The 23,776-nt window shown below is 42.2% G+C and overlaps 1 protein-coding gene across 2 annotated transcripts in view; it reads left to right on the top strand.

Moving 5' to 3' along the window:
• Nucleotides 1-23,776, top strand: part of ADK (adenosine kinase) — a 298,775-nt gene that overhangs the window by 102,094 nt on the left and 172,905 nt on the right. For both annotated transcript variants that reach the window (XM_081956528.1, XM_081956529.1), the window contains exon 4: nucleotides 4,513-4,591. In XM_081956528.1, the coding sequence (XP_081812654.1) occupies nucleotides 4,513-4,591 (79 nt within the window). The remainder of the gene's footprint in view (nucleotides 1-4,512; nucleotides 4,592-23,776) is intronic.

The raw sequence follows: 23,776 nt of genomic DNA, 5'->3' as shown, positions 1-23,776 counted from the left end.
ATTGGTTCCTGTGTACAGTAGTAGTAGGCAGAACCTCTGCATTGACAGGATTTTTTTTCTCTGAAGCTTCTGAAGGTAGGATGAAGTTACTGAAGAGCCAACCTTAATTGATGACAAAGGGTGATAGAAGCGTTTCAAGGGTCCCATCTTTTGACAGACCTCTTGCTCTCCTCTTTCAACTTAGGGCCACCAAAAATATATTATATTGTCATTCATTCTCAAGGCTACATACCACTCAGTTGAGTAGCAAAATGTTAACCAAACGAATGATGTAAAAGAAAAAAGATTGAAAGTATATTTTAGGTACCTATAAAAATAGGTATCTATAAATATTATAAATAAAGTCATCATCATCTTTTAACAACCCCCCATAATCCATTGCAGGGTGGAGTGTAGGCAACTGAATGGAGTTAGCAGTGTGTTTACTGGCCGGATGCCCTTCCTGTCGCCAATGCGGAGTTTTGTTCAACAGATATATTGTGCCCAGAGAGAGAAATATCAGCCTCTACCTAGGATCGAACTCACAGCCTCCTGATTGTGAGGCGAGAACTCTACCTCTAGGCCACCGCACCTCTCCTAAATATTATAAATAAATTCCCATTAAAAAAAGCAAAGGATCCATTTAATGGAGTTCATCTGTATACTACTAAAACTCTCGTGTCCGTAAGCTCTAATTGTGTGAAAAAGTGCATCATAGGGCAAAACTTTGTGCTGCTTGAGTGCTGTAAGCTGCTGTGGTTTTATCCCTGCTGGACCGCTGTAGTCACGTGATTCTCTTTTTCAGCATTCTGTGACAGTTTCCCACCCACTCATACAATCCCTTGCTCTGTCCCACAACTACATCTGTAAGTAAACAGTAAACACCATCACATTTGGTAACTTACCTGTAAAAGAAAGCACAGTTCACATGGAGTAATTTTATGTTACAACCCATATTTACTTCTATATGGCAAAGAATTTAAAAACATTAGCAAGGTCAACATGTGTTTCGATTACTCAAAATGCTTCTCAATCTCTCCAAATGTGCTCAACTAACTCTTCTTCATCTCAATACAAACTTGCTAGTGGCAGCCATCATGGAAATTGTGTCTGCTGTTTAATTAGCGTTCTTCAAGTCTCTATGGCTAAAAGATTTTTTTTAATCCTAATAATTGGATATTGAAAATGCAAAGCAGTATGGAATTAAATTTCTGTTTTGTTCTGAGCTCTGAAAAAAAAACTGGAACATGGGTTGTTTTGTTCTACAACCAGAATTGTCTTCTATGAAGTTTGTCATTTTGGATAAAATATTTCAACTGACAATATGTTAGGGCCTGGTCTCAAGAGATCTCCTCAGGCGAGCTAGGTGACCAGGACAAGCACAGGAGGATGATACCCTGCATTGTACACACAGGTAATTTTCAACTTACATCCACAACTGAGCCCAAAATTTCTGTCGCTAAGCGAGACAGTTGCTAAGTGTCTTTTGACCCAGTTTATGACTCTTCTTGTCACAGTTGTTAAAAGAATCCCTGCTGTTGTTAAGTTAGTAACACAGTTGTTAAGTGAATCTGGCCTCCCCATTGACTTTGCTTGTCAGAAGGTCGCAAAAGGGTATCGCATGGCCCCCAGGATACTTCAGCCGTCATAAATGTGAACTGCTTGCCAACCATCTGAATTTTGATCTCATGACCATGAGGATACTGCAGTGGCCGTAAGTGTGAAAAGCGGTCGTAAGTCACTTTTGCAGGGCCGTTGTAACTTCAAACAGTCACTAAACGAATGATTGTAAGTTGAGAACTACCTGGGCTGTATTGTGATGCAATTCTCCTTTATACAAAATTGTCTTTCACGATTGATTTAAAACAGTGATGGTGAAACTTTTCAGCACTGAATGCCCAAATCAGAACGTGTGCGCCAGAATGCCAGAAATCGAAGACCAGCTGGCCAGTGCGCATGCGTGCGCTGGTCCCTGGTCTCCGGTGCCCACAAAGACCAACTGGTACACCGGAAACCAGAAGAGCTGCTGGCAATGGCGCACGTACCCACAGAGAAGGCTCTGTGTGCCACCTCTGGCACATGTGCCCTAGGTTCGCCATCATGGATTTAGAACTTATAGAACAAAATGCAGAATTTTTTGCAGGGGGACCAAATTTGCCTTGATTTAGGAATGATGTGGTGTTGGAGTGTTCAGGAATTGGAGTTGGTAAGCAGAAAGATCTAGAACAATTCTTTGGAAGAGGAACGGGAACTTGGAGAAGACCAGAAAGTTGGTCTTCTATTGGGAAGCAGTCTTTTGACCAGAAAAACTGTCTTTTATTGACTTGGTTCTAGCCAGGGGTAAAATCCAGGAGGTTCTGGCAGGATCTGGAGAACCGGTAGCGGAAATTTTGAGTAGTTTGGCGAACCAGTAGCGGAAATTTTGAGTAGTTCAGAGAACCGGCAAATGCCACCTCTGGCTGACATTAGAGTGAGGTGAGAGTGGAGATTTTGCAGTATCCTTCCCCTGGAGTGGGGTGGGAATGGAGATTTTGCAGTATCCTTCCCCTGCCACGCCCACCAAGACACGCCCACAGAACTGGTAGTAAAAAAATTTGCATTTCACCACTGATTCTAGCTATTCTCAGCAAAAGAGACCTCCAAGAAGGGCAGGCACATTCTCTCCCTTACACACACACAGTGAAGTAGGAATTGGAGCTGAAAGTGTAGGGAAACTCCAGATTGAAAACAGGAATGGTCTCAAAACTTTGATTAAACAAAATCAGTAAGAAGCTCTCAAAACCTGATCAATTGGAAATAAAAATCGAAGCCTTCCTTCCCACAGCCCTTGTGGGAAGAGCCCAAAGGGGGATTCCATAATCCAGAGGCTAATTTGTAAAATGCTAAAGTACTGGTTTCAAGACCATTTACATTTGCCTTAATTTAAGAGTTACAATTTAGATTTGCTTATTAATGTTTTCGTGAAGGACATTTAAAAACCGATTAGCATGAACTCACAGAGTTTTTTCCAAACGGAGTGCAAAGTTATTAAATATTGACTTTGCAACTTGTTTAGTCTATTAAATTGCCTTATGTTGCCTTATAAATTGCCCTGTTTGTTTAAGTCTGATTAGTACCCATAATCTCATATAAAGACAAAGCAAATTGAGTTGTTAGAACTTGAGAGTATTTTAACTCTTTCAAATAACAGTGAAATAGATTGCCATTATGAGTTCTCATTGCTCAGCCTTTTGTCTAAAATCCAGCATAGCATGTGGAATTTCGGGAATTCTTTCTACTGTAATTTGACCTTTATAAGTGCCAGCTTTCATGCCTCTATCCTAAAGAATATATTTTTTCTTCTGTAGTTTGGCCACTGCAATCATATATAAAAATGTTTTCTCATGGTTTCTTCTGTGGGTTGACCAAAATAGAAAAAATTGTGTGTGGGGGGGGAGAAACCCCATTCATAATGCTTTAACAGTTCCTGCTTTATCAACCTTGTCTCTTGCAAAAACAAGTACCGTGTTTCCCCCAAAATATGACCTACTCAGAAAGTAAGTCTCAGCTTTATTTTTACATGTGCACCCCAGGGGTAGTTTCCGGCTTCTGTTACTGCTGGTTCACTCAGGGATGTGTTTCGGGCATGCACACACTTGATGCGCGCTACACACGCATGCACAGTAGTAAAAAAATTGCTTATGCGCAGAAGCAAAAAACTAAATGGCACCTACAACCATTTACTGCTGATAGAAACAGTTCACAGGCATGGCCGGCCGAGTTACTACCTACTCGTCCAAACCGGTAGGAACCCACTTCTGGTGCACTCAATATAAGCCCTACCCCCAAAATAAGCCCTAATTAAGACCCCGCCCACTCCAGGGTGCACAGGTAAAAATTAAGGATGGGGGGTGGTGGTGGAGCTGCCCCACTACCTACCTTTGGATAGTTGCAGCCAGGCCTCGCACACTTCAGCCCATTCCGTTTGCTGCAGCCGGCAAGGCTTTCCTGAAGGCCTCTGTAGCCAATAACAGAGCTCCGGGTTGATCCGGAGCTCTGTTATTGGCTGCAGGGGCCTTCAGGAAAGCTTTGCTGGCCTTGCCAGACGAAGACGTTTCTGAAGGCCTCTGATAGTGAAAAAAAGGCCGGGGCGATATGCGCAAGTGAGGTGAGTCAGTGGATGACATCCCCCGCCCCCGAAAATAAGACCTGGTGCCTTTTTTGGTGGCAAAAAAAATATAAGACAGGATTTTATTTGGGGGGAAACACGGTAATAGTCTATTGTAGTTAATTTCCTACTGAATTGTTGCTATATAAATATCTTAAATCACAGGTGTCAAACTTGCTGCGTCACGATGTCATGCAAAGTATCGCAATTTTTTTGGGCCTGTACGTAACTGGGGTGGGTGTGGCCTGTGCGTGATGCACCCGGCCCGCGGACCCCCAGTTTGACACCCTTGCCTTAATGTGAAGTTTTGAAATATACGGAATCACAAAATGTAACCTCTTTTTTTCACTCTCTCTTTTTTTCTTCCCCTTTGTGATCTCTTTCAGATTTGAAGAACTGGTGAAAAAATTCAAGGTAGAATATCATGCTGGTGGATCCACGCAGAATTCTGTTAAAGTGGCACAGGTTTGTCCCCTTCACAATGAATTACATCCAGGTTCAGACTTAATGGCAGAAAGATGTTTTTGGTCTAAATTTGTTTATTTATGTAGCATAAACACAACATTATACGGCTGTACCTTATTGTTGCCAAGAGATGGTTGTCTGTACGAATGATCATCTGTAGTTGCAGCCGCTCTTCTGTTTCTGGGTTAGATGTCCTACTTTAATTGAATAAGATGTTTAAATATTTCAGGGTGTCGTACAGTTGGGGATTTCATTCATTCACATTTCATTTCAAACGTGTCCTTGAATAAAGCCAATAATTGTTGGAAGCTAAGCTTCATTCTTAATCTTATCTGAGACTTCATATTCGTCGAAGGAGTAAATATCTGGAAGGTTTTCCACCTAATATTGGACTAAAAGTTAGAACAAGATTGGGAACAGATTTAAAACTTACCGCAATTGGAGGAAGAATCTTGCCTCAGGATTTGCAGGGGCATCTATTTGACAATATCTCCCTTCTAATGTTGAAATTAAGTGGGTTGGAGGCTGGTTTGAAGAGATGGAGGCCTGGAGAAACAAACACCACAAAGGAGAATGAAGATCAGCAAAGAGTCTGAAACCATTTTGAGCAAGACTGCATAATTGTAAACTATTTATCTGAAAGCCATACATTACACCAGGGGTGTCGAACTCAAGGCCCGGGGACCAGATCTGGCCCACCGGTACTTAGATCTGGCCCACGGGGCCGCCCTGGAAACACCTAAGGCCCGGCCCACAGTACTCCTACCAGTGAAAATGGGCTCCTGAGCTCCATTTTTGGCTGCCATGGCCTCCTGCAAGCATTTTCACTGGCAGAGGGTTGCAGGAGGCCGTGGCAGCCAAAATCGGAGCTTGGGAGCCTGTTTTCTCTGGCAGAGTGCTTGAGCCACCACAGGGACCACCTGACAGGAGTGACTTCAAGCTGGCCACGCCCACCCCAGCACTCCAAGGTCAAACACAACCCTGATGCAGTCTTCAATGAAATCAACGCCACTCATATTAAGGGCCCCTGTGGTGGCCCAGGCGGGGTTAGTCGAATTCATTGCTGGAGACCATTGTGGTCGAAAATGGAGCCTGGGGGATTCATGTGTGGCCCAGACAGACTCAGTTTTTGGCCATGACGACCTCCTACAGCCCTCAGGCAGTGAAAATGGAGCCCAGAGAGGCCACGCCCGCTTTTTTGATATTCAACATATTTTGAGTTACACATTCCAGAAGTTAAAATGCATTCTGTAATTATTTGACTAGCTGGCAATCTATACCAGACGAACAAAGATGGAACCTTTTAGAATTAAGGGGTAATCATGTGATGAGGTGGTCACATGATCTTTCCCAGGTGGTGGAACAACAAACCAAGGGTTGCACAAACATGTGGAAGGGGTGGCGACAAGAGCTTCCTCTCTCATCTGGCCCTTGCTGCTGCTTTTTACGTCTCCTTTCACAGAAGAGCCTGCTGTGTCACACCCCAGTGCACCATCGTCTGTGTGTGTGTGAGCATGTGAGGCCCATCATTAATTTGCACATTTGGCAATTATAATTAGGAATCCAAAAATGGATCATTGGCTTTTATCCGACACACTTAAAGAGAAAAGGGACAGATGGTCCGAATGGCAGCGAGACATCATCATATGAAGCAAAAGTTAGTAAGCTAGCAGTACCGGGGGAGGGGGGAGGAAGCAGGGAACACTTAAAAGCTGGGATTTACTTTAAGTGGAGGAGACAAACTAGGAAAGCTAAATCTTAGCATCACTTTGAGGGTAAACCTGGGGAATATAAGCTTAAATAATGTAAAAGCAGCAAGAAGTCCGTGAAATGGGCTTTGTTTAATGCTAAGGCAGTAGAGCCCAATAAAGGGATGGTCACAATAAAGACACACAAAAACTGAATACAGAAAAACTGGCAAATCTTTTGCCTTTGCTGCACTGACTTGTATTTTTCATGTTGCACGACGAGTTGGATTTGAACTCAGACTTTGAAAATGGCTTTTGGTTTTTTTTGGCAGCCTCCAGAATCGATACATTTAGTCATTGGAATGGTCTCTCAATCTGTATCTTCGGAAATGAACAAGAGAGCCTTGTTCAAGAAAGTAGACACAAGGACCAAATAACCTGAATAGTCTAATTATGACTCAATTAGAAATTCATCAGGCGTTCTTGGGAAACATACGACCTGACAGGACCTTCAGAGTTTCAGGGTTGGGACTTAGGCAAGCATCTCCCTGTGTCTGACTTAACATCCAACTGGGTAAGAAAGCCCTGATGATTATATTTTTCAAGCATTAAGATGAGAGAACGAGGCAGATTTATGCAATTTTCATATTAGCTACGAAGAAAGGGACACGGTGGCTCAGTGGCTAAGATGCTGAGTTTGTCGTTCAGAGAAGTCAGCAGTTTGGCAGTTCGAATCCCTAGTACTGGGTAACGGAGTGAGCTCCCGTTACTTGTCCCAGTTTCTGCCAACCTAGCAGTTCGAAAGCACGTAAAAAATGCAAGTAGAAAAATAGAAATCACCTTTGGTGCGAAGGTAACAGCATCCTGTGCGCCTTCGGTGTTTAGTCATGCCAACCACATGACAACGGAGACGTCTTCCAACAGCGCTGGCTCTTCAGCTTTGAAATGGAGATGAGCACCGCCCCCTACAGCTGGAAACAATAGTGTGAGGAGAACCTTTACCGTTACCTTTTAGCTAAGAATAAGGTCCGTCCCCCCCTCCTTGATAACTAACTATTCTTTACTCTGAAACTGCTTTGCAACTTATGGGGTGTTTTATGTCCCATAGAGCTTATTCTCTCAAGCAACTTTGATAATAAAGGAGAATATTTGTAGCTCAGGGTTGACATGAAGGGCCCTTGGTGCTCTCTGAGCTTGCTTGTTTTCTAGCAGACGTTTCATTACCCAACTAGGTAACATCATCAGTGCTGATAAAGGAGTGTAGTTTGCTGTCAGTTTACATTCTGGGGACTTGCTCTCTCAGCGTTGGTGAGTATGGTCTTAGAGATTCTTTGCTTGGGCTCTTTGCTGTTGGCTTCTTTGCCAGTTCCTTGATTGGAGTATTGTTCACTTGATTGTTGGTCTGAGGTTAACCTTGGAGTTCATCTTTGCTGATCTGTGTGCCGATTACTGGTGGAGAAGACTTGGGTCTTTTTGTTTCCTGTTGGACTGATCCTTTCCATTTTCGGCTGCCATGGCCTCCTGCAACCCTCTGCCAATGAAAACAGAGCTTGGGAGGGCCAAGTGCAGACGAGTCCTTCGCTGTTTCCAGGGTGGCCCTGTGGGCCAGATCTTAGTACCCCCCGGGCAGGCTTCGGCTCCTCGGCCTTGAGTTTGACTCCCCTGGTCTAAACTATATTTTGTACAGTTTCGGTTTCAGTTCCTGTTTCAAGGATATTTTTAAGGCACTTTGAAGATCCTTTATCCTTATTTTCTTCTATCAGCTTTCCTACATCCTTTAGCATCTGGGGTTTTTTCCCCATAGAACCATTAATCTACTTCCATTTCATATTGTATTTCTTTAAACAATGACTTTCTGGGAATACTATTATCTGCTATTACAGCTAAGTGACTTTCAAAAGCTTCTTATGATGCAGAAGAGAGAGATGTCCATTCAAAGAAAAGAGGAAATTAGGTGTTACAAGAAGTTATTAGGTGAGAGTGTCTGAGCTACTTCTGCCAAAGACGAGAGGATCCTTACTGTTGAGCCCACCGACTCTGCTCTATCTGCCAGGTCCCTGGGCTGTGTTCTGACCTAGGCTTCCCCAAAAAGCACGAAACAGATCCCTGGTCCCGACAAAACCCCTTTTATTAAACATATGAATTCCTCTCCTTCACATTCATCAAAGGCCTGGCAAACAGTCTTTCAAAGGCGAAGTTATGACCACAGACCTTATCTAGCTTGGAAAGCTGCCATGTAAATATTTTCCAAATGTAGTGCTGTGCAACGAAAGACTTGGCACAGAGTCTCTGAGATTCACGGACAGATGTTCACACTCCTGAAACGAATGAATGAACGAATTGTTTCCTGCAAAAGCCCACTCCCCTTTCGCTCCTCTTTTATTACCTAGGGGAAGGGCCATTCACCGTCCACCTGTGACTTTACTCTCAAGTCGACCCTGATTTCTTAGCTGTCTTTTCTTCTGACAGCTCTGCACATGTGCACACTGGGAACAGGCTCCAGCTGTTCCTCTGCCTCACTGCTGTCTAGATCCAAAAGCAGCTGAGAACTGCCAGATGTCCTTGGCCCCCTCTCTGCCTCTGATGCAGAGCCCTCGTCCAAGCCTTCCCCAGCCTCCAGGACTGGCTCATGTTCCTCCCCAACCACCTAACTGTCCGATTCTGCTGCCAGCTTCGCTGACCACTGGCAGGCCACAATAGGCTGCTCCTGTGGTATATAGGAGAACTCCTGGAGAAAAATAATTTGCCAGGAGATGGTTGCTCTTTGCAGTCACAGATGAGGGTGCACAGAATAATTAGGAAATCCTTCTCTAGTTTGTATTGCAGGTATCGTATTTTTCGGGTTATAAGATGCACCAACATTTTGAAGAGGCAATTTTTTTAAAAAAAGTTTTTGCATTCTGCAGACCTCCCAAAAACGGCCCGTTTCTTGTGAAAACGGGCCCTTTTTTGTCAAAAAAAGGGCATGCATAGCCGTTGGGGGGCTGTGGGGGCAAAAGCGGCCTGTTTTTCACTCATTGTAGCTTTCCCCAGCCCCAGGAGCTCACTGAAAGCCTCCTAAAGGCTATGCACGGCCATTTTTGCAGGGGTGGGTGGGCAAATGGACTTCTGTGATCAGAGAAAAGACAATATCTACATTATTGCTGACTGAAAATCCCTTATGGACTTTTGCTATGAAACAGAAAAAAATGAACTTATGATTTCTAGTTTTGATGAGACAGGATAGAATAGATTATAGAAAGAAGAGAGTGGTGTTGTAACCATAAAGTATGAGGTAAATTTATAACTGTATTTTAAAAAGGTGTGAAGAAGAGAGGAAGTCTCTTCTTTGTATCTTCTTTCTTTTCTATTTTTCTTTTCCCTTCCCCCCCTTTCTTTCACTTCTAGCTTTCTCTTTGATTTCTCTCCTTTCTCTTTACTTCATATTACTTTGTATTCATTTTATCTTCTTTCTTAAACACACACACAGACAATAAGAGGTGGAGCTATAATTGAAAAGACCCAAGCATGTTCTCCCTAAAGTTGGAGCCTTGGCAAGATATTGTAGGACAGGGGTATCAAACTCAATGCCCGTATAGGTGCTTAGATCTGGTCCGCAGGGCCACCCTGGAAAAAGTGAGGAACCAGCCTGTGGTGCCTCTGCCAGCGAAAACGGGCTCCCAAGATCTGTTTCCAGCTGCGAAGACCTCCTGTAACTCTCTGCCAGTGAAAACGAAGCTTAGGAGTGCCGCGTGCAGCCCTTCCGAGCTCCGTTTTTGCTGGCAGAGGGTTGCAGGAGGCTGTGGCAGCCGGAAACGGAGCTCTGGAACCCATTTTCGCTGGCAGAGTACTCGGGTTGCCACAGGTGCCCTCAACATGAGTGACATCAAGCAGGCCATGCCCTGTTTGGCCACAGCCACCCCGGGCCCCCGAGGTCAAACGCAACTCTGATACGGCCCTCAATGAAATCGAGTTTGACACCCCTGTTGTAGGAGAAGCAATACAGAACATGCTGACCAGTGGTTACCTCATCACACTGGAGTGGGATATTAATGCTACAACCCACAACTCGGGTTCTAAATATTTCAACATTTTGATTGGTGATTTAGATGAAAAGTTCTATTTGACCTCTCTAGTAAGCAGAGAAATCTAACTAACCAGTTTAGAAACTAGAGATTTTGGAGAAGGAAGTCACATTATGATCTGACCATTATTATCTAGATCTAACTGGATGAATCTGCAGCTCTAAAGTCCCTTGTACTATTAGTACTAGCTGGCCAGTTTTACAAGAGTGACTATATGAGGATTATAAAATTGATCAGGTTGGGCATGGCTCAGTGGTAGGTTCCGGCAGAGACTACTGCCGGTTTGCTCAGGGGCGCTCCATGCATGCGCACTTCAAGCGCATGCGCAGTACAACTAAAATTGCTCTGTGCATACGCAGAAGCAAAAAACAAGATGGCAGCGCTTAGGGCGCCACCGGGAGAACCAGTTCAGGGGCGTGGCAGGCCTGGGTCGCTGCTGGTTCCAGCAACCCAGGCCACCAAACTATTACCCATTCGGCCAAACCGGTAGGAACCCACCACTGGCATGGCTACATTCTGCTTGAATAGATTTTGAGCTAGTTCTGATTTGATTCTAGAACACCTGGTTAGCACAAATTCCCATCAGCTTTAGATTTAGGACTAAGGAAGTTGACACGGGTGTTAGCAGAGCCTTGGGATGGAAGCTGTTCTGTGTCATCTCAGCCCTTCTTGGGAGCCATCCAAGGCTCTTCATCTTTTTTCCCTCCCTCCTTGTGGCTAACTAAATATCTGGCAGCCCTACAATAATTCAAAATATCGAGGATATTTATTTCCCTCTAAGAAATTTCATCATCTTTGTGGGTGGGGGATACACCTTAAAAGAGTGGGGGATGGATACTTTTTGACATTTTATTTCATTCTGAATTGCATGTGTATAGTATGAAAGGTGACACGGCGGCTCAGTGCCTAAGACACTGATTTTGTCGATCAGAAAGGTCGGCAGTTTGGCGGTTTGAATCCCTAGCTCTGCGTAACAGAGTGAGCTCCTGTTACTTGTCCAGCTTTTGCCAATCTAGCAGTTCGAAAGCACGTAAAAATGCAAGTAGAAAAATAGGGACTATCTTTGGTGGGAAGGTAACAGTGTTCCATGTGCTTTCGCCGTTTAGTCATGCCGGTCACATGACCACAGAGACGTCTTCGACCAGCGTTGGCTCTCCAGCTTTGAAACAGAGATGAGCACGGCCCCCTAGAGTCGGGAACGACTAGCACATATGTGCGAGGGGAACTTTTACCTTAGTATGAATGAAAGTTTATTTCCTTTATTTGTGTTGCTGAAATGTATTCCTTTTTTTTTTTGCAGATAGCAAGATTTACTTTTTTTAAAAAAGCTTATTTTCCTATTGGGTGCTTCTACAAAAAGATGTGTTTCAAAACTGTAACTCAAAAGGTATAATGGTTTTGTTTTTGTTTTTTTGTTCTCCCTACATATGGAAAAATAGATTAGATCCAGAGATGTCCCAATAGAATTTTCCCACTTGCTAAAGAGGGTGGAAAAGTGATTCTCTCTAACCCCCCTCCCCATTCCTTCTCCTGTTTGCATTTCTTAAAAGTCTGTTTTGAAGAGATGGGGAGGGGGAGGGAAGAGCACTCTGAACAGCAGGAGTCCTGAGGGTTCAGAGACGGGAGGGTGGGTAAATTGGATTCCCACTCCCACCCACTGAGGAGGGTCTGCTGAATTGCAGCGATCTCTACCAATGGAAGAGTCCGACTTGGTTCCAGGCGATTGTCAATGTTCCAAAATAAACTTTTGATCAGGATGTACCCAAAATGGAAACCAAAGCTAAATAAAATCATATTCTAGAGAAATGTGAACAGTATGCTCAATTGCAGAAAGTGCTTAATCCCATTGAATCTGAGAGGGGGGGAAGGAATTCCAGACCAATTTTTCTTGCTCTACCATGCAATACATGTTGATGGTCAAGTGATGTGATTGTTGTGACCCATCAGCGGAGCTGGCAGCAGATTCGGACAGTGAGGAGGTTGGGGAGGAACATGAGCCAGTCTGGAGTCTGGAGAAGGCTCAGATGAGGGCTCTGTGTCGGAGGCAGAGAGGGGACCAAGTCCGTCTGACAGTTATCAGCTGCCTTCAGAGTCAGACATCAGTGAGGCAGACGAGCAGCTGGAGCCTCTTCCCAGTGTGTGCATGTGCAGAGTTGCCAGACGAAAGGAACAGCTAAAGAACAGGGGTCAACTTGGGAGTAAGGCCACAGGTGGATGATGAACGGCCCCTCCTAGAGGAAGTAAAAGAAGAGCAAAAGGGGAGTGGAATCTGCAGGAGACAATTAGTTTGCTTAATTGGTTTGTGACTCTCTGAGACTCCTTACTAAGTTTCGCAGATATCGGCCTGGCAGCTCTCTAAGCCAGATAAGGTCTGTGACTGTAAATCCTCCCTTAAAGACTTTCTTGGATGTGAATGAACAGAATTCACAATAAATTAATAAAAGGTTTTTTTTTTGAAGGGGACAAGGAGTTTTACTTCATATTCTTGGGAAGCCTAGGTCAGAACAGTGATGGATTTAATGCTACGTACCACATCCCTTGCAGAAAAATTGGAGTGCAGCCCTTTCTGGACCTGTAGGAATTACCGTTGAATTTAGAGGTTGATGGTTTAATGGGGCTTTAAAAAAGAGGAGAGAAACCAAGAAGCTCCTTGTTTTTGCTTTCCTATAGAATGAAATAAATGAGGAAATGGTGGCTTGCAGCTGATTCCAAACATAGAACAGGTGGAAGACCAAATCCAGTATTTTTAGTTTATTGGACTATTGGACTTCATTTCCTGTTACTTTATTGAATACTCATCTTTAAAAAGCTTCCTTTGAAAGCTTCCTTTTATCCCGCCCTTTTATCTTCCTGTTAAACACATTCTAAGGGGACGCAGTGGGTCAGTGGCTAAGACGCTGAGCTTATCAATCAGACAGGTCGGCAGTCCGGCGGTTCGAATCCCTAGCGCTGTGTAAAGGAGTGAGCTCCCGTTACTTGTCCCAGCTTCTGCCAACCTAGCAGTTCGAAAGTACGTAAAAAATGCAAGTAGTAAAATAGGAACCACCTTTGGTAGGAAGGTAAACAGTGTTCCATGTGCTTTCACCGTTTAGTCATGCTGGCCACATGACCACAGAGACGTCTTCGGACAGTGCTGGCTCTTCGGCTTTGAAACGGAGATGAGCACTGCCCCCTAGAGTCGGGAACGACTAGCACATATTATGTGAGGGGAACCTTTACCTTTAAATAAATTCTACTTCTCACTTTTGTACATTCAAATTTCACATACTTTCCCCCTATAATACAATAAAGAGCCTTGTGAACTAGGGACACCACATTCTCTTCCCGCCCTCTCCCCCACTTCAATAAAACACCATCTTTTCAGTCCTGTTCTCAACAGAAAGTCTAAAAAGGGTAGCATGTCTTAAGTTTCAATAGAATAACTTTTTAACTTGAGCAAATAAACCATATTTACATCATTTCCTTTTGACAGTCTTAATTTTTACTTTATTCAAATATTGTTGTAAACCTTCAACAAGAATTTTCAAGCCTCTTTTTGAGATCCAGTAGGAAAAAAAATTATCTATGTCATTTGCTTGGTTTGTCATTTGCATTTTCTTTTTAATTTTAAAATCTTAGCCAGTTTATTTGTAGATCCAACGAAACATCCTTTTCTAAGTAATTCTCTTGGCTTGTCAGTTGTAAATCCACTTTCAATGTCATCTCTATCTTGTCAGATAAAAATTGTTCTATTGTTGACATTTCTTCAATAACATTTTTTGGATATAGTTTATTCTTAGAAGCATCCACGAATAGAAGCATTACTGACATTACTGATATCTTGGTTACAATTTTATGATTTCATTTTTCAAAAGTCTCCTTCAGTATTTTTATAGTTACAATGTTTTGCACCATTTTACAGGCCTGTATATCTTTCCTGTACCTAAAAATCTTTAGTCTCCTCTAGTGTCCAGTTTTTGAAATTATCAGTTTTATCTACTTCAGGGAAGAAATGGCAAACTGATTGGATCTTCGGGATTACTCTCTGGACAAGGAAAGGACTTGGGAATGCTCCAGTCATTGTTTCATGCAAGAATACCACAGTGGTCTCTGAAAGGTTTAGAGCTCTGGGAGATGAGGAATTGCCATCTCTGTCTAAACCATAGTCATTGCCTTTATGGGTCCCTATACATACTTTCTTAGTCCCTTTTGGAAATTACTTGCTAACTGCTTTTCAAATATTAGGAACCTTCAGAATAGCAAGTTTTTACTAGACAGGATGAGTTTCTTGTAGTCCTCAGTGGAAAAAAAGTTTTAAACAAAGTTAAGGACTTACTATAACCTTTTTTTAAAATGAACACCAAATGGTGATTAGAATGTTGATTTTTGGCATGTTAACAAATAGACCAAGCGTCCAGGTAGAGTTAGAATAAGATTTTGCAAGTAATTACAGCTGGAATTGAGAAGAGTCATAGCTACATAATGATTTTCGGAAGAAATGATTTTAATAAATGGAGAAGAAAGAAAGGTCACATCTAATGACTTCAAATTCTATTGATCCTTTTTTTTTTAATAAGCATAAAAAGTTCCATATCTGTCTGAACAGCGTGTTGTCTGGGCACAGTTAGTTTTAAGTAGAGATACAATAATCAAAATAATCATCATAATAAACATGTCAATATTAATCACAAAGTAATAATGCAATTCATTTATCCATCTTAAAAAAAAATCAATATTTTTTTATTATCTTTTTAATCTTTCTAATTTCTAACCTCTATTTCTATCAGTTAGCCATTGTTAACACAAGTTTTACCAAACAAGTTAAAAAGTATTGTTTCTTCCTTTTCTTTTCTTTTAAATGTTAATCTGTCCATCTCAGCACATTCTAATATTTTTTTTAATAACACTTTCCTCTATAGGGATTTCTTCATTTTTCCATTGTTGTGCAAACATAATTCTTGTTGCCATTAATACATGTAAAATTAAGTATATATTCCCTTTATTATACTGTTCTGATAATATGTTCAACGGAAATATTTCTGGTTTCCAATCTGGGTTGCTTTTATCATTTTTTTCTAACAAAGTATTTTTTGCCTTTGGGCATGTCCACCACATATGATAACATGAACCTGATATCTGATTGCACTTCCAAAATTTAGCTGTTTTCAAACTTCTTTACCAATATTTTACGACGTTTTTCCCATTCACGTGACACATTGGGCCCACGGGCTGTTATTTTGACACACCTGAGCTAGATTATACCTCAGGTACTAAGGGAACTAGAGGATATGATCCAGAGATGGGTTCCGGCTGCTGCTACTGCAAGTTCGCGTAGGGATGCCTCACGCATGCACACTTTGTACATCTGCGCATGCATGAACCGTGCTACAAAAAGAAGGCAAAAGCAAGATGGTGCCGTCTACAGCACCACCAAGAAAACCAGTTCAGGGGCGTAGCAGGCCTGGGTTGCTGCCAGTTCCAGTGACCCAGGCCGCCAAGTTACTACTGGTTTGGCCAAACCAGTCCGAACCGGTAGGAACCCATCTCTGATGTGATCACAGAAACAGCTTTGGTCCTCTCAGAGAACTCTTGAAGGAGAAGTGAGGTCTCAGGAGAAGTGTGAGAAGCTATGGTCACATCTTTAGAAGGAAGAGAAACCCTCTCAGCTGATCATCTTATTTCCTTCAAACAGATTATCAAGCAGCATGGTTATGAGTACTTTGGGTAAGCACGCTACAATCAACAGCAACCAGCATGAGTTCATTGCAAATAAACCATGCCAGAGTAAATTTATTTCCTTAGCCAGTGTTGTTATTAGCTTAGTCAATCAGGGAAATGTCATATAGACATCATAGAGCCACACCAAAGCCAAGATAAGGAAGAGAAGAGCAGATATACAAAGCCAGGAAGCTCAATCTAGGATACTGGTAGGGGTCCACTTAGGTGGTCAAGCCTTCAATTTTAGCCCAGCCAGATATCTGAGGCAAATTGAAATATCTAAATATAGATGAGCTACAATGCTAGCACAATTTAATAATTTACCTACTGCCGTTCTGGAACAGAAGTATAACTCCTAATAATGAATGACTTTGTTGCATGGAATGGGTAATGTAAAGACCGATGCTCCCTTTTCCCCTTTTTTATAGAGATATTTCTGCATGCCGCTTAATAGTGTTGTTAGCAAATTGTCAGGACTCCCAGATTCATTTTAATCTTGGGAATCTGCACTTTAGTAGAACTGATATAGTCTCTCTGAATGTTTCTTATACCAGAAGAGAATAACTTCTTAATGGCCTGTGACCATATGGAATATGTTTCCTGCTATTTCATACCTATTAGACATTGCTATTATTAAATATTACAAATTATATATTATTTTTGATATGCCTTAATATAAATACTGGCTTTAATGCACCAGTGGAACAGGCTTTGTTTTCACTTTTATGTGGTTAATAGGCCTCGCAGGTTTAATTATTTGGATTTATTTTATAGATTTTAAGTTCATAATATCAACATATTTTATTCATACTTGTAGGAGTATTCTATTAAAGAGTTACTGTTCTTTAACTTGTTGTACGCTTGCCATTGTCTATTCTGATCTGCAAGCTGTCAGCTAGTGAGTAAGGCAGAGTTCTCGTTTACTAGAAGACATCATACTGAGGATGAAATGCAGAGGTGGTATTCTACCAGTTCGGACCAGTTCGCGATGGCCCCATCCACCCACCCCGGCTCTACGGCATCCCATTTAGGCCTTTTTTTAAACCAAAAGTGGATGCGTGGAAGGCTGTGCACATGCTCACATTTGCGAACTGGTAGGGAAGGTAAGTGAATACCACCCCTGCTGGAATGGCATCTGTCCGAGGTGCTCAGACAGGGGACAATTCATCGTCCCTCACTTGGGGGCCCAGATCGACTAGGTGGTCATGTGACTGGGTGGGCATAGCCAATTTAGCACTCCATTAAACAATACACACAAATTAAACTTTAATTTGTTATACTCCTGGAGATGGAAAGCAGGTTAGTAAAGGGATGTGGCTGCCTTGCCTGTATGTGTGTGTGAGGGACTTCTGTTTGTGTGTATGTGTGAGTCAGTCTCTCTGTCACTCTGTCTCTCTCTCTCTCTCTCTGACTGTGTATGTGTGTGTGTGTCTGTCTCTCTCTCTGTCTGTCTGTCTCTCTTGGCTGGGGAAGCAAAAAAACGGCCTGTTTTTGGCCTCCAGAAGGCGGGTGGGGGCCAGCAGATAGGTGGGGTGACATGGACGGGGCAGCATTGTGGTCGAATCCGGTCCGTGGGCCGTAGTTAGAGGACCCCTGCTGTAGGCCATTCTCCCATCTTTAAATCTTCTCAGGGAAAGCAGAAAGTTCATAAATAAAGTCCTTGGTGCTCTCTGAGCTCGCTTGTTTTCTTGCAGCCATTTCATTACCCTAACTAGGTAAAATCATCAGTGCAAGTAAGGAGTGCTGACAGCAAACAGCACTCCTTACTAGCACTGATGACCTAGTTAGGATAATGAAATGTCCGCAAGAAAACCCGCGCTCACATTTGCGAACCAGTAGGGAAGGGAAGTTAATATGTCCCCTGCTGGAATGGCATCTGTCCAAGGTGCTCCTGTAGAAGTGATCCAGGAGTTGCAGAAGACCAAACCGTGGCAACATTAAGATCTGTGGACTTCAACTCCCAGAATTTTCCACTTAACAGTCCTGGCTGAGGAATTCTGGGAGTTGAAGTCCGCGCATTCCAAAGTTAAATGAACTTTAAAATAGGCCACAGGTGAGCCGGGGAGGCGTGGCAGTGCTGGCCTGTCCCTGCCCTCACCTCCCAGGGCCTCCCCCACTCCTGAGATTCCCTGTGTTCCATTTAATGACCTGTGTAATCATTTAACAAATACAATTGGGAGAACAAGGATTGGGGTAGGTCAAGCAAGCCTTGCCTAATGACTGACACAACTTGCAACCATAATGGGCAGTCTACCTTACAGTCATGAGTAAAGAACTACTAATTGTTCATCATACTGCGTGTAAACCTAGAACACATAATTCCCGAGTTGACACGTAATTGGGGATGGAAAAAATAAGTTTTGTGTGCCAATACATAGACATTTTAAGCATTAAAAGTTGCTTCAGTGCATGGGAATGAGTGAATTTGGGCTGCAGGGGGAAATGCATTCTTAAATTTCCTTCTTCAATATTGTTCCATCCTGCCTTACCTGTTTCTATATGTGTATCTACTTGAATTTTATTGTCTGTTGCATTGGGTCATCATAAAATAAAACATAGTTCCAAAATAAAGGATGCAGATGCTAACAGTCGACATAAAAGGATGATGTCATTTCAGAAGAGCAAACATTAAATCAGAAACATATGGTTGTTCATCACACAACTGTCATGAGATATTGCAGTACTTTAATCTGTGTGAAATTTAAGAATGGGATATAGAAATATCTCTGGCTTTTATATAAAGTCAACATAACGTCTTGAAACTAGCGCATTTGGTGAAGATAGTTTTCCTATATTGGTGGGTTTATTTTAGTATATTTTATTAGCATGTTTAATTTTATATTTGTTTTTTACTAAAATATTTTTCTACCACTTCTCATTGCAAAACTATTCCAATGTGGCTTTACGAAGTATGTAATGAAAAACATTCGTTTATGAATGACATCTTAAAGAGAGTTAATGGCTGGGAAAGGCCAATTTAAAAAGATAATGGCAGGGAGACGGATGGTTAAGGAATAGCAACTTTAAGTAAATTATAAATAAATAAAAGTTTCAAGATCTGCCTTAAACAGATCGGCATTAGGCATGCAAAAGATCACTGCACAAAGTCTCCTGCCACCAGAGAGAACATCTTGTTGTGGGCCACCAGCGCCCAGTGGACCTGACAGCAGATTCGGAAAGTGGGGAGCAACAGTCCTGGAGTCTGGGGAAGGCTCTGATGAGGACTCTGCGTCGGAGGCAGAGATGCAGCCAGGACTGTATGCCGGTTATTAACTGCCTTCAGAGTCAGACTTCAGTGGGGCAGAAGAACAGCTGAAGCCTGTTCCCAGTGTGTGCATGTGCAGAGCTGCCAGGAGAAGGGAAGAGCTAAGGAACAAGGGCCAACTCGAGAGTAAAGGCACAGGTGGACGGTGAATGGCCCCTCCCATAGGGAATGAAAAGGAGCAAAAGTGGAGGGGGGGGGTTTGCAGGAGACAATTAGTTCAATTCATTAGGGTGAAGATCTGTTCCTGACTTCTTGCCAAGTATTGTCTGCTACAGAGTGGCGTTTGGAAGATATCGGCCTGGCAGCTCTCCAAGCCTGATAAAGGGCTGTAGTTGTGACATCTCTTGAAAGACTGTTGGCCGGGACTTTGCTGGACAGGAATGTACTTTAAACTAAATAAAAGGGGTTTTATCAGGACGAGGTCGGCTTTGTGCTTTTGGGAAGCCTAGGTCAGAACACAACTTCTGTGTGGCACCACCAAATAGCAATCCCTCAGCCACAGCATGGAGTAGCTCCTCTTCCAAAATCTGTGGTCAGGAGGCTAAGACAAATTAAACCTCCTCTAAAGTTATTGACTTCTAAAAGACCTTAGGACAGTGTTTCCCACCCCTTGGCAAATTGGTGAGTGAACTTCAACTCCCTGAATTCTCCTTGCTGGCTGGAATTTTGGACGTTGAAGTCCATATACCTGGAAATTCCTCCTTTAGGACTTTGTATACTGATACCAACACTGGAGGCTTCCATGAAGCCTCCAGCAGGCGAAAACAGCCCAACGTGCAAACTGGAAGTTCGGGAACAGAATTCTGGGTTGTCGTTGAGCCATTTTTCTCCCTCTGGAGGTTTCAGGAGGGCGAAAAACAGCCCAACGCGCAAACTCTGTCAGTTTTTCGCCCTCTGGAAGCTTCAGGGAATCCTCCGGAGGGTGAAAAACGGCCAAAAATCAAGGCCAAAAATCAGCTGACCAGGCCATGCATGCACTGAAGCTGACCGGGCAACGCCTTGCGTGCCCTCAGAAATGCCTCCTCGTGTCACCTGTGGCACGCATGCCATAGGTTTGCCATCACGGGTGTAGGGTCTCCTGCTTGGGCAGGGGTTTGGACTAGATGACCTACTAGGTACCTTCCAATTCTGTTAATCTGTTAAAAAGGAATTACTGTATTATTGGGTTTTTTGATGCATCTTTTTAATATATTGCATAGTTCAAGGCAGTGAACCTAACTAATAATGTACTTCCTGCCTCCTATTTTTTTATTTCCTATTCAATTTCCTAAGTTTGAGCCCAGCTCCAACTATGCTTTTCTAGATAAAGATGAGAAATAAATGCGATAAATAACAATTTCTTAGCCACTGAATTTGTGCCTTACATGGATTTTTGCCCGTACATAATTACTTTGCCATAGTTTCAAATTGAAAGAGAGTAGAAGACCACAAGTGTAAGTGGCATGAAATCAAAGAAAAAAAGGTAAGAATGACGGTTGTTGGTGGGTAAAAATCAGTTTGTTTCCAAGATAGGAGCTTGATTAATAGTCACTGCCTTTTCATAGGTTTTAATTTTTCAATCAAATTTAGATTGTTTGGGGTTGCTCCTTGTGTTGCCGTGTTAATTCCTTTAATGATTGGGGTGGTAAATGTTACAGTAGAGTCTCCTTTTAATGCCATGTAAATAGAACCATCAATTTCCTCCTTTAATTTTGCTTCTGACATTCTAATTTGTTAGCATTTTTCATTCGTGCGGTGCCTGAAGCTACTTTGTTTTTAACATGCTATATTGCGGAAATAAATTTGCATTAAACGTCATTTTATCATCCTGACTGCCTCATATTCTGCACCTTTCCTCTGTTTCTATGGAGAATAAATAAATTACATGTTGTAATACTTATAAAATAATGTAATGATATCATTAACATGTTAGCAGAGTACTTAGCAAAAAAAAAAATGAGTTTTTTGCTTAACTGTAGGATAATGTTGAGATTTGACTTGGCAGAAATTATGAAGTGCTTGAAAATACGTTTGCTTAACTTTAAACTTGAATATATCATTGCATTTTTCTCTGAATGTCTTTTCATTCAAATTATCAGTTGCATCTTTATGAAGGACCCAGAAATTAATACAGGTTAAATATAGGCAGCAAAATCAGTCCTATAGGCTGACATCCCTTCAGGTTGTTTTCTTGCTGGTATGCAAATTTACTCTTGTGATGAATTCTCCCCCCCCCCACACACACACACAACATTACGGACATTTGGACCCCCCAAAATTCCAGTATGTAGTTTCCCTCCCTCCTTTTTTAGAAAATTTAAGGTAAATTTTGATAAATAATTTATAACTCAATAGCAAGATGCCCTTGTTCACCTCTAAGACTCATAAATGAAATAGGCTTGGTTAGAGGAAAAACAAACAGGACTGCAGAAAAAATCCCTTAAGAAGCTGGTGTCAGAATAAATGTATGAAATGCATGTGTGAAATGACTTGAATTAGTAATGATATCCCAATATTGTGGCAAACCAGGTTATCAGCAGGTCTAATTTTGATTCTTGAAGACAGTTAGCATCCACCCCTATTAGAAGTATGAAATATTTTAGGAAATATTAAGAAGCCAGAATATTATGTTTCCCTGGATGAGAAAAGGAGAAACAGGTTTTTAAAGACAAAGAGTAGCTCCCTGCCTCCAGCATCAAGACTGGGTCAGTCTATCTACAAAACAAAAGACCTCCAGCTCCAGGGTGATGGGATTACCCTGGAGGACAGACATAATAGGATTATCTATCAGCAGAGCTCACCATATGGGACAACCAAGCCCCTTCATTACATCACCTAGCAAGATTCAACCAAACTTCATTCACACAAACATGTCTCCACATGGAAGTCTGACTACAACCAGTAGAATACATTCCTTGCCACAGGAACAGGAAGCTCAAGTTCAAAGCCCAAGAGAGGGTATAAATAACACTCACTCTCCACTCAAGTGGTGGGTTACGGCAGGTACGCACCCGTACGGGTGTATCGGTGCCTGCTGGAAGTACCAGGTACCGTTCTGGTACGGTGCTCTGGAGGGCCCGCCTGCCCGTCCGGGCCATTTGCGCACATGCACGGAGCAGCTGGAGCGTCACGGACAAGCGTGCATGCCTGTGGTGGACGCCCGGAGCCGGAACCCACCACTGCTCCACTCCATGTGGTCAGCTACCCAGAATCACACGTGCTTGGTGGTTCTGCTTCACCATTAAACCATCCTTCCAAGTAGCCTCCATGTTTCCAGTGTCTTTCTCTGCACTTGGAACTGAACCCAGATGGACATTTCTTCCAACAGTATCTTGTTTAGCTCTTCCTCCAAAGAAATCATAAATAAATAAATCATAGAATTGCTGAATTGTATCACATCCCTAACGTTTCAAAACCTTGTTTGTTGAGTCTCAGTTTTGGTTTCTTAATATAATTGCCCGTGGTGATAAATAGATTGAAAGACCAATTAAAAAGCAGAGGTAGTTTGCATGTCATGTCACAAGCTGAATTCCTTTTGGCTAAAATGGTCTGCCATGTGTATTTCCTTCATGATCTTGGAAAGGGGAAGCGCGGCTTGCTGCCAACTCTGCATTTAGGGCATTAGAGAAGAAGGGCCACCTGTTTAGGTTCAATATGGAGCCATGTGACTTTGCCCAAATCTCAGTGGCTTTGATCATGCACACTTTGAAGGAAAAAGCAATTGAGGGAGGCTTTCATAGTTTATCATAGTCAATAAATTTTAATTTAAACTTTGCCACCTGGTTCAAACCGTGTTGTATATAAGAAGTTGAGATTGTGTATGTTTGCAGTTCAGAACTTTTATCTAACAGATAAGGAAAATCCCTTCTGATTTCGTTTTGTTATCATTCAGATGTCATAGCGTAAAATTTAACAGAAAAAATTACTTGTGAGATGGAAAAGATCTTCAAAATAAACATAAGCCATACTCGATTTATCTCATATTCATATAATGCTGGTTTTTTTCTTTAATCTTCTGCAAACATCTGGATGAACACAATTTCTTTGTTGCCATCAAGTGGTTGTCTGGATTTATGCAACCCAGATATGGTAGACCAAATTTTGATAGTTAAACACATTCATCTTCTCGATGTATATACTTGTACAGAAATGTTATCCATTTTGAACAGTGACATGGCCAGATATAAATTTAATAAATCAATACTGTAAAATAATACTTGTGTTTTCCTGCCTAAGTCTTGTGTGCTGCTGACAGTTAGGAGAGCAACATGCCCCAAGCATTGCAATTCACCATTAAAGAGTCATGTCAATCAATCTTCTCTCCCATCAGCTGGCAGGATTCTTCCTTCTCCCCTGGTCTTCTGTTCACAGGTCAGCTAATTATGAATGTCAAATTCTGTAGAGTTGCTTGCTCTCTGCTGACCTCACTTCTGCAGCTTCTTGGTGGATGCTGGAATAAATTGTATTTCCCTAATAAGAGGGTTTCGTTCAG

The sequence above is a fragment of the Natrix helvetica genome (genome assembly GCF_964273705.1).
Source record: "Natrix helvetica genome assembly, chromosome: 5".
Classification (NCBI taxonomy): Eukaryota; Metazoa; Chordata; class Lepidosauria; order Squamata; family Natricidae; genus Natrix; species Natrix helvetica.
The sequence above is the reverse complement of the archived record's forward strand: the minus strand, read 5'-3'. Positions and strand labels throughout refer to the sequence as shown.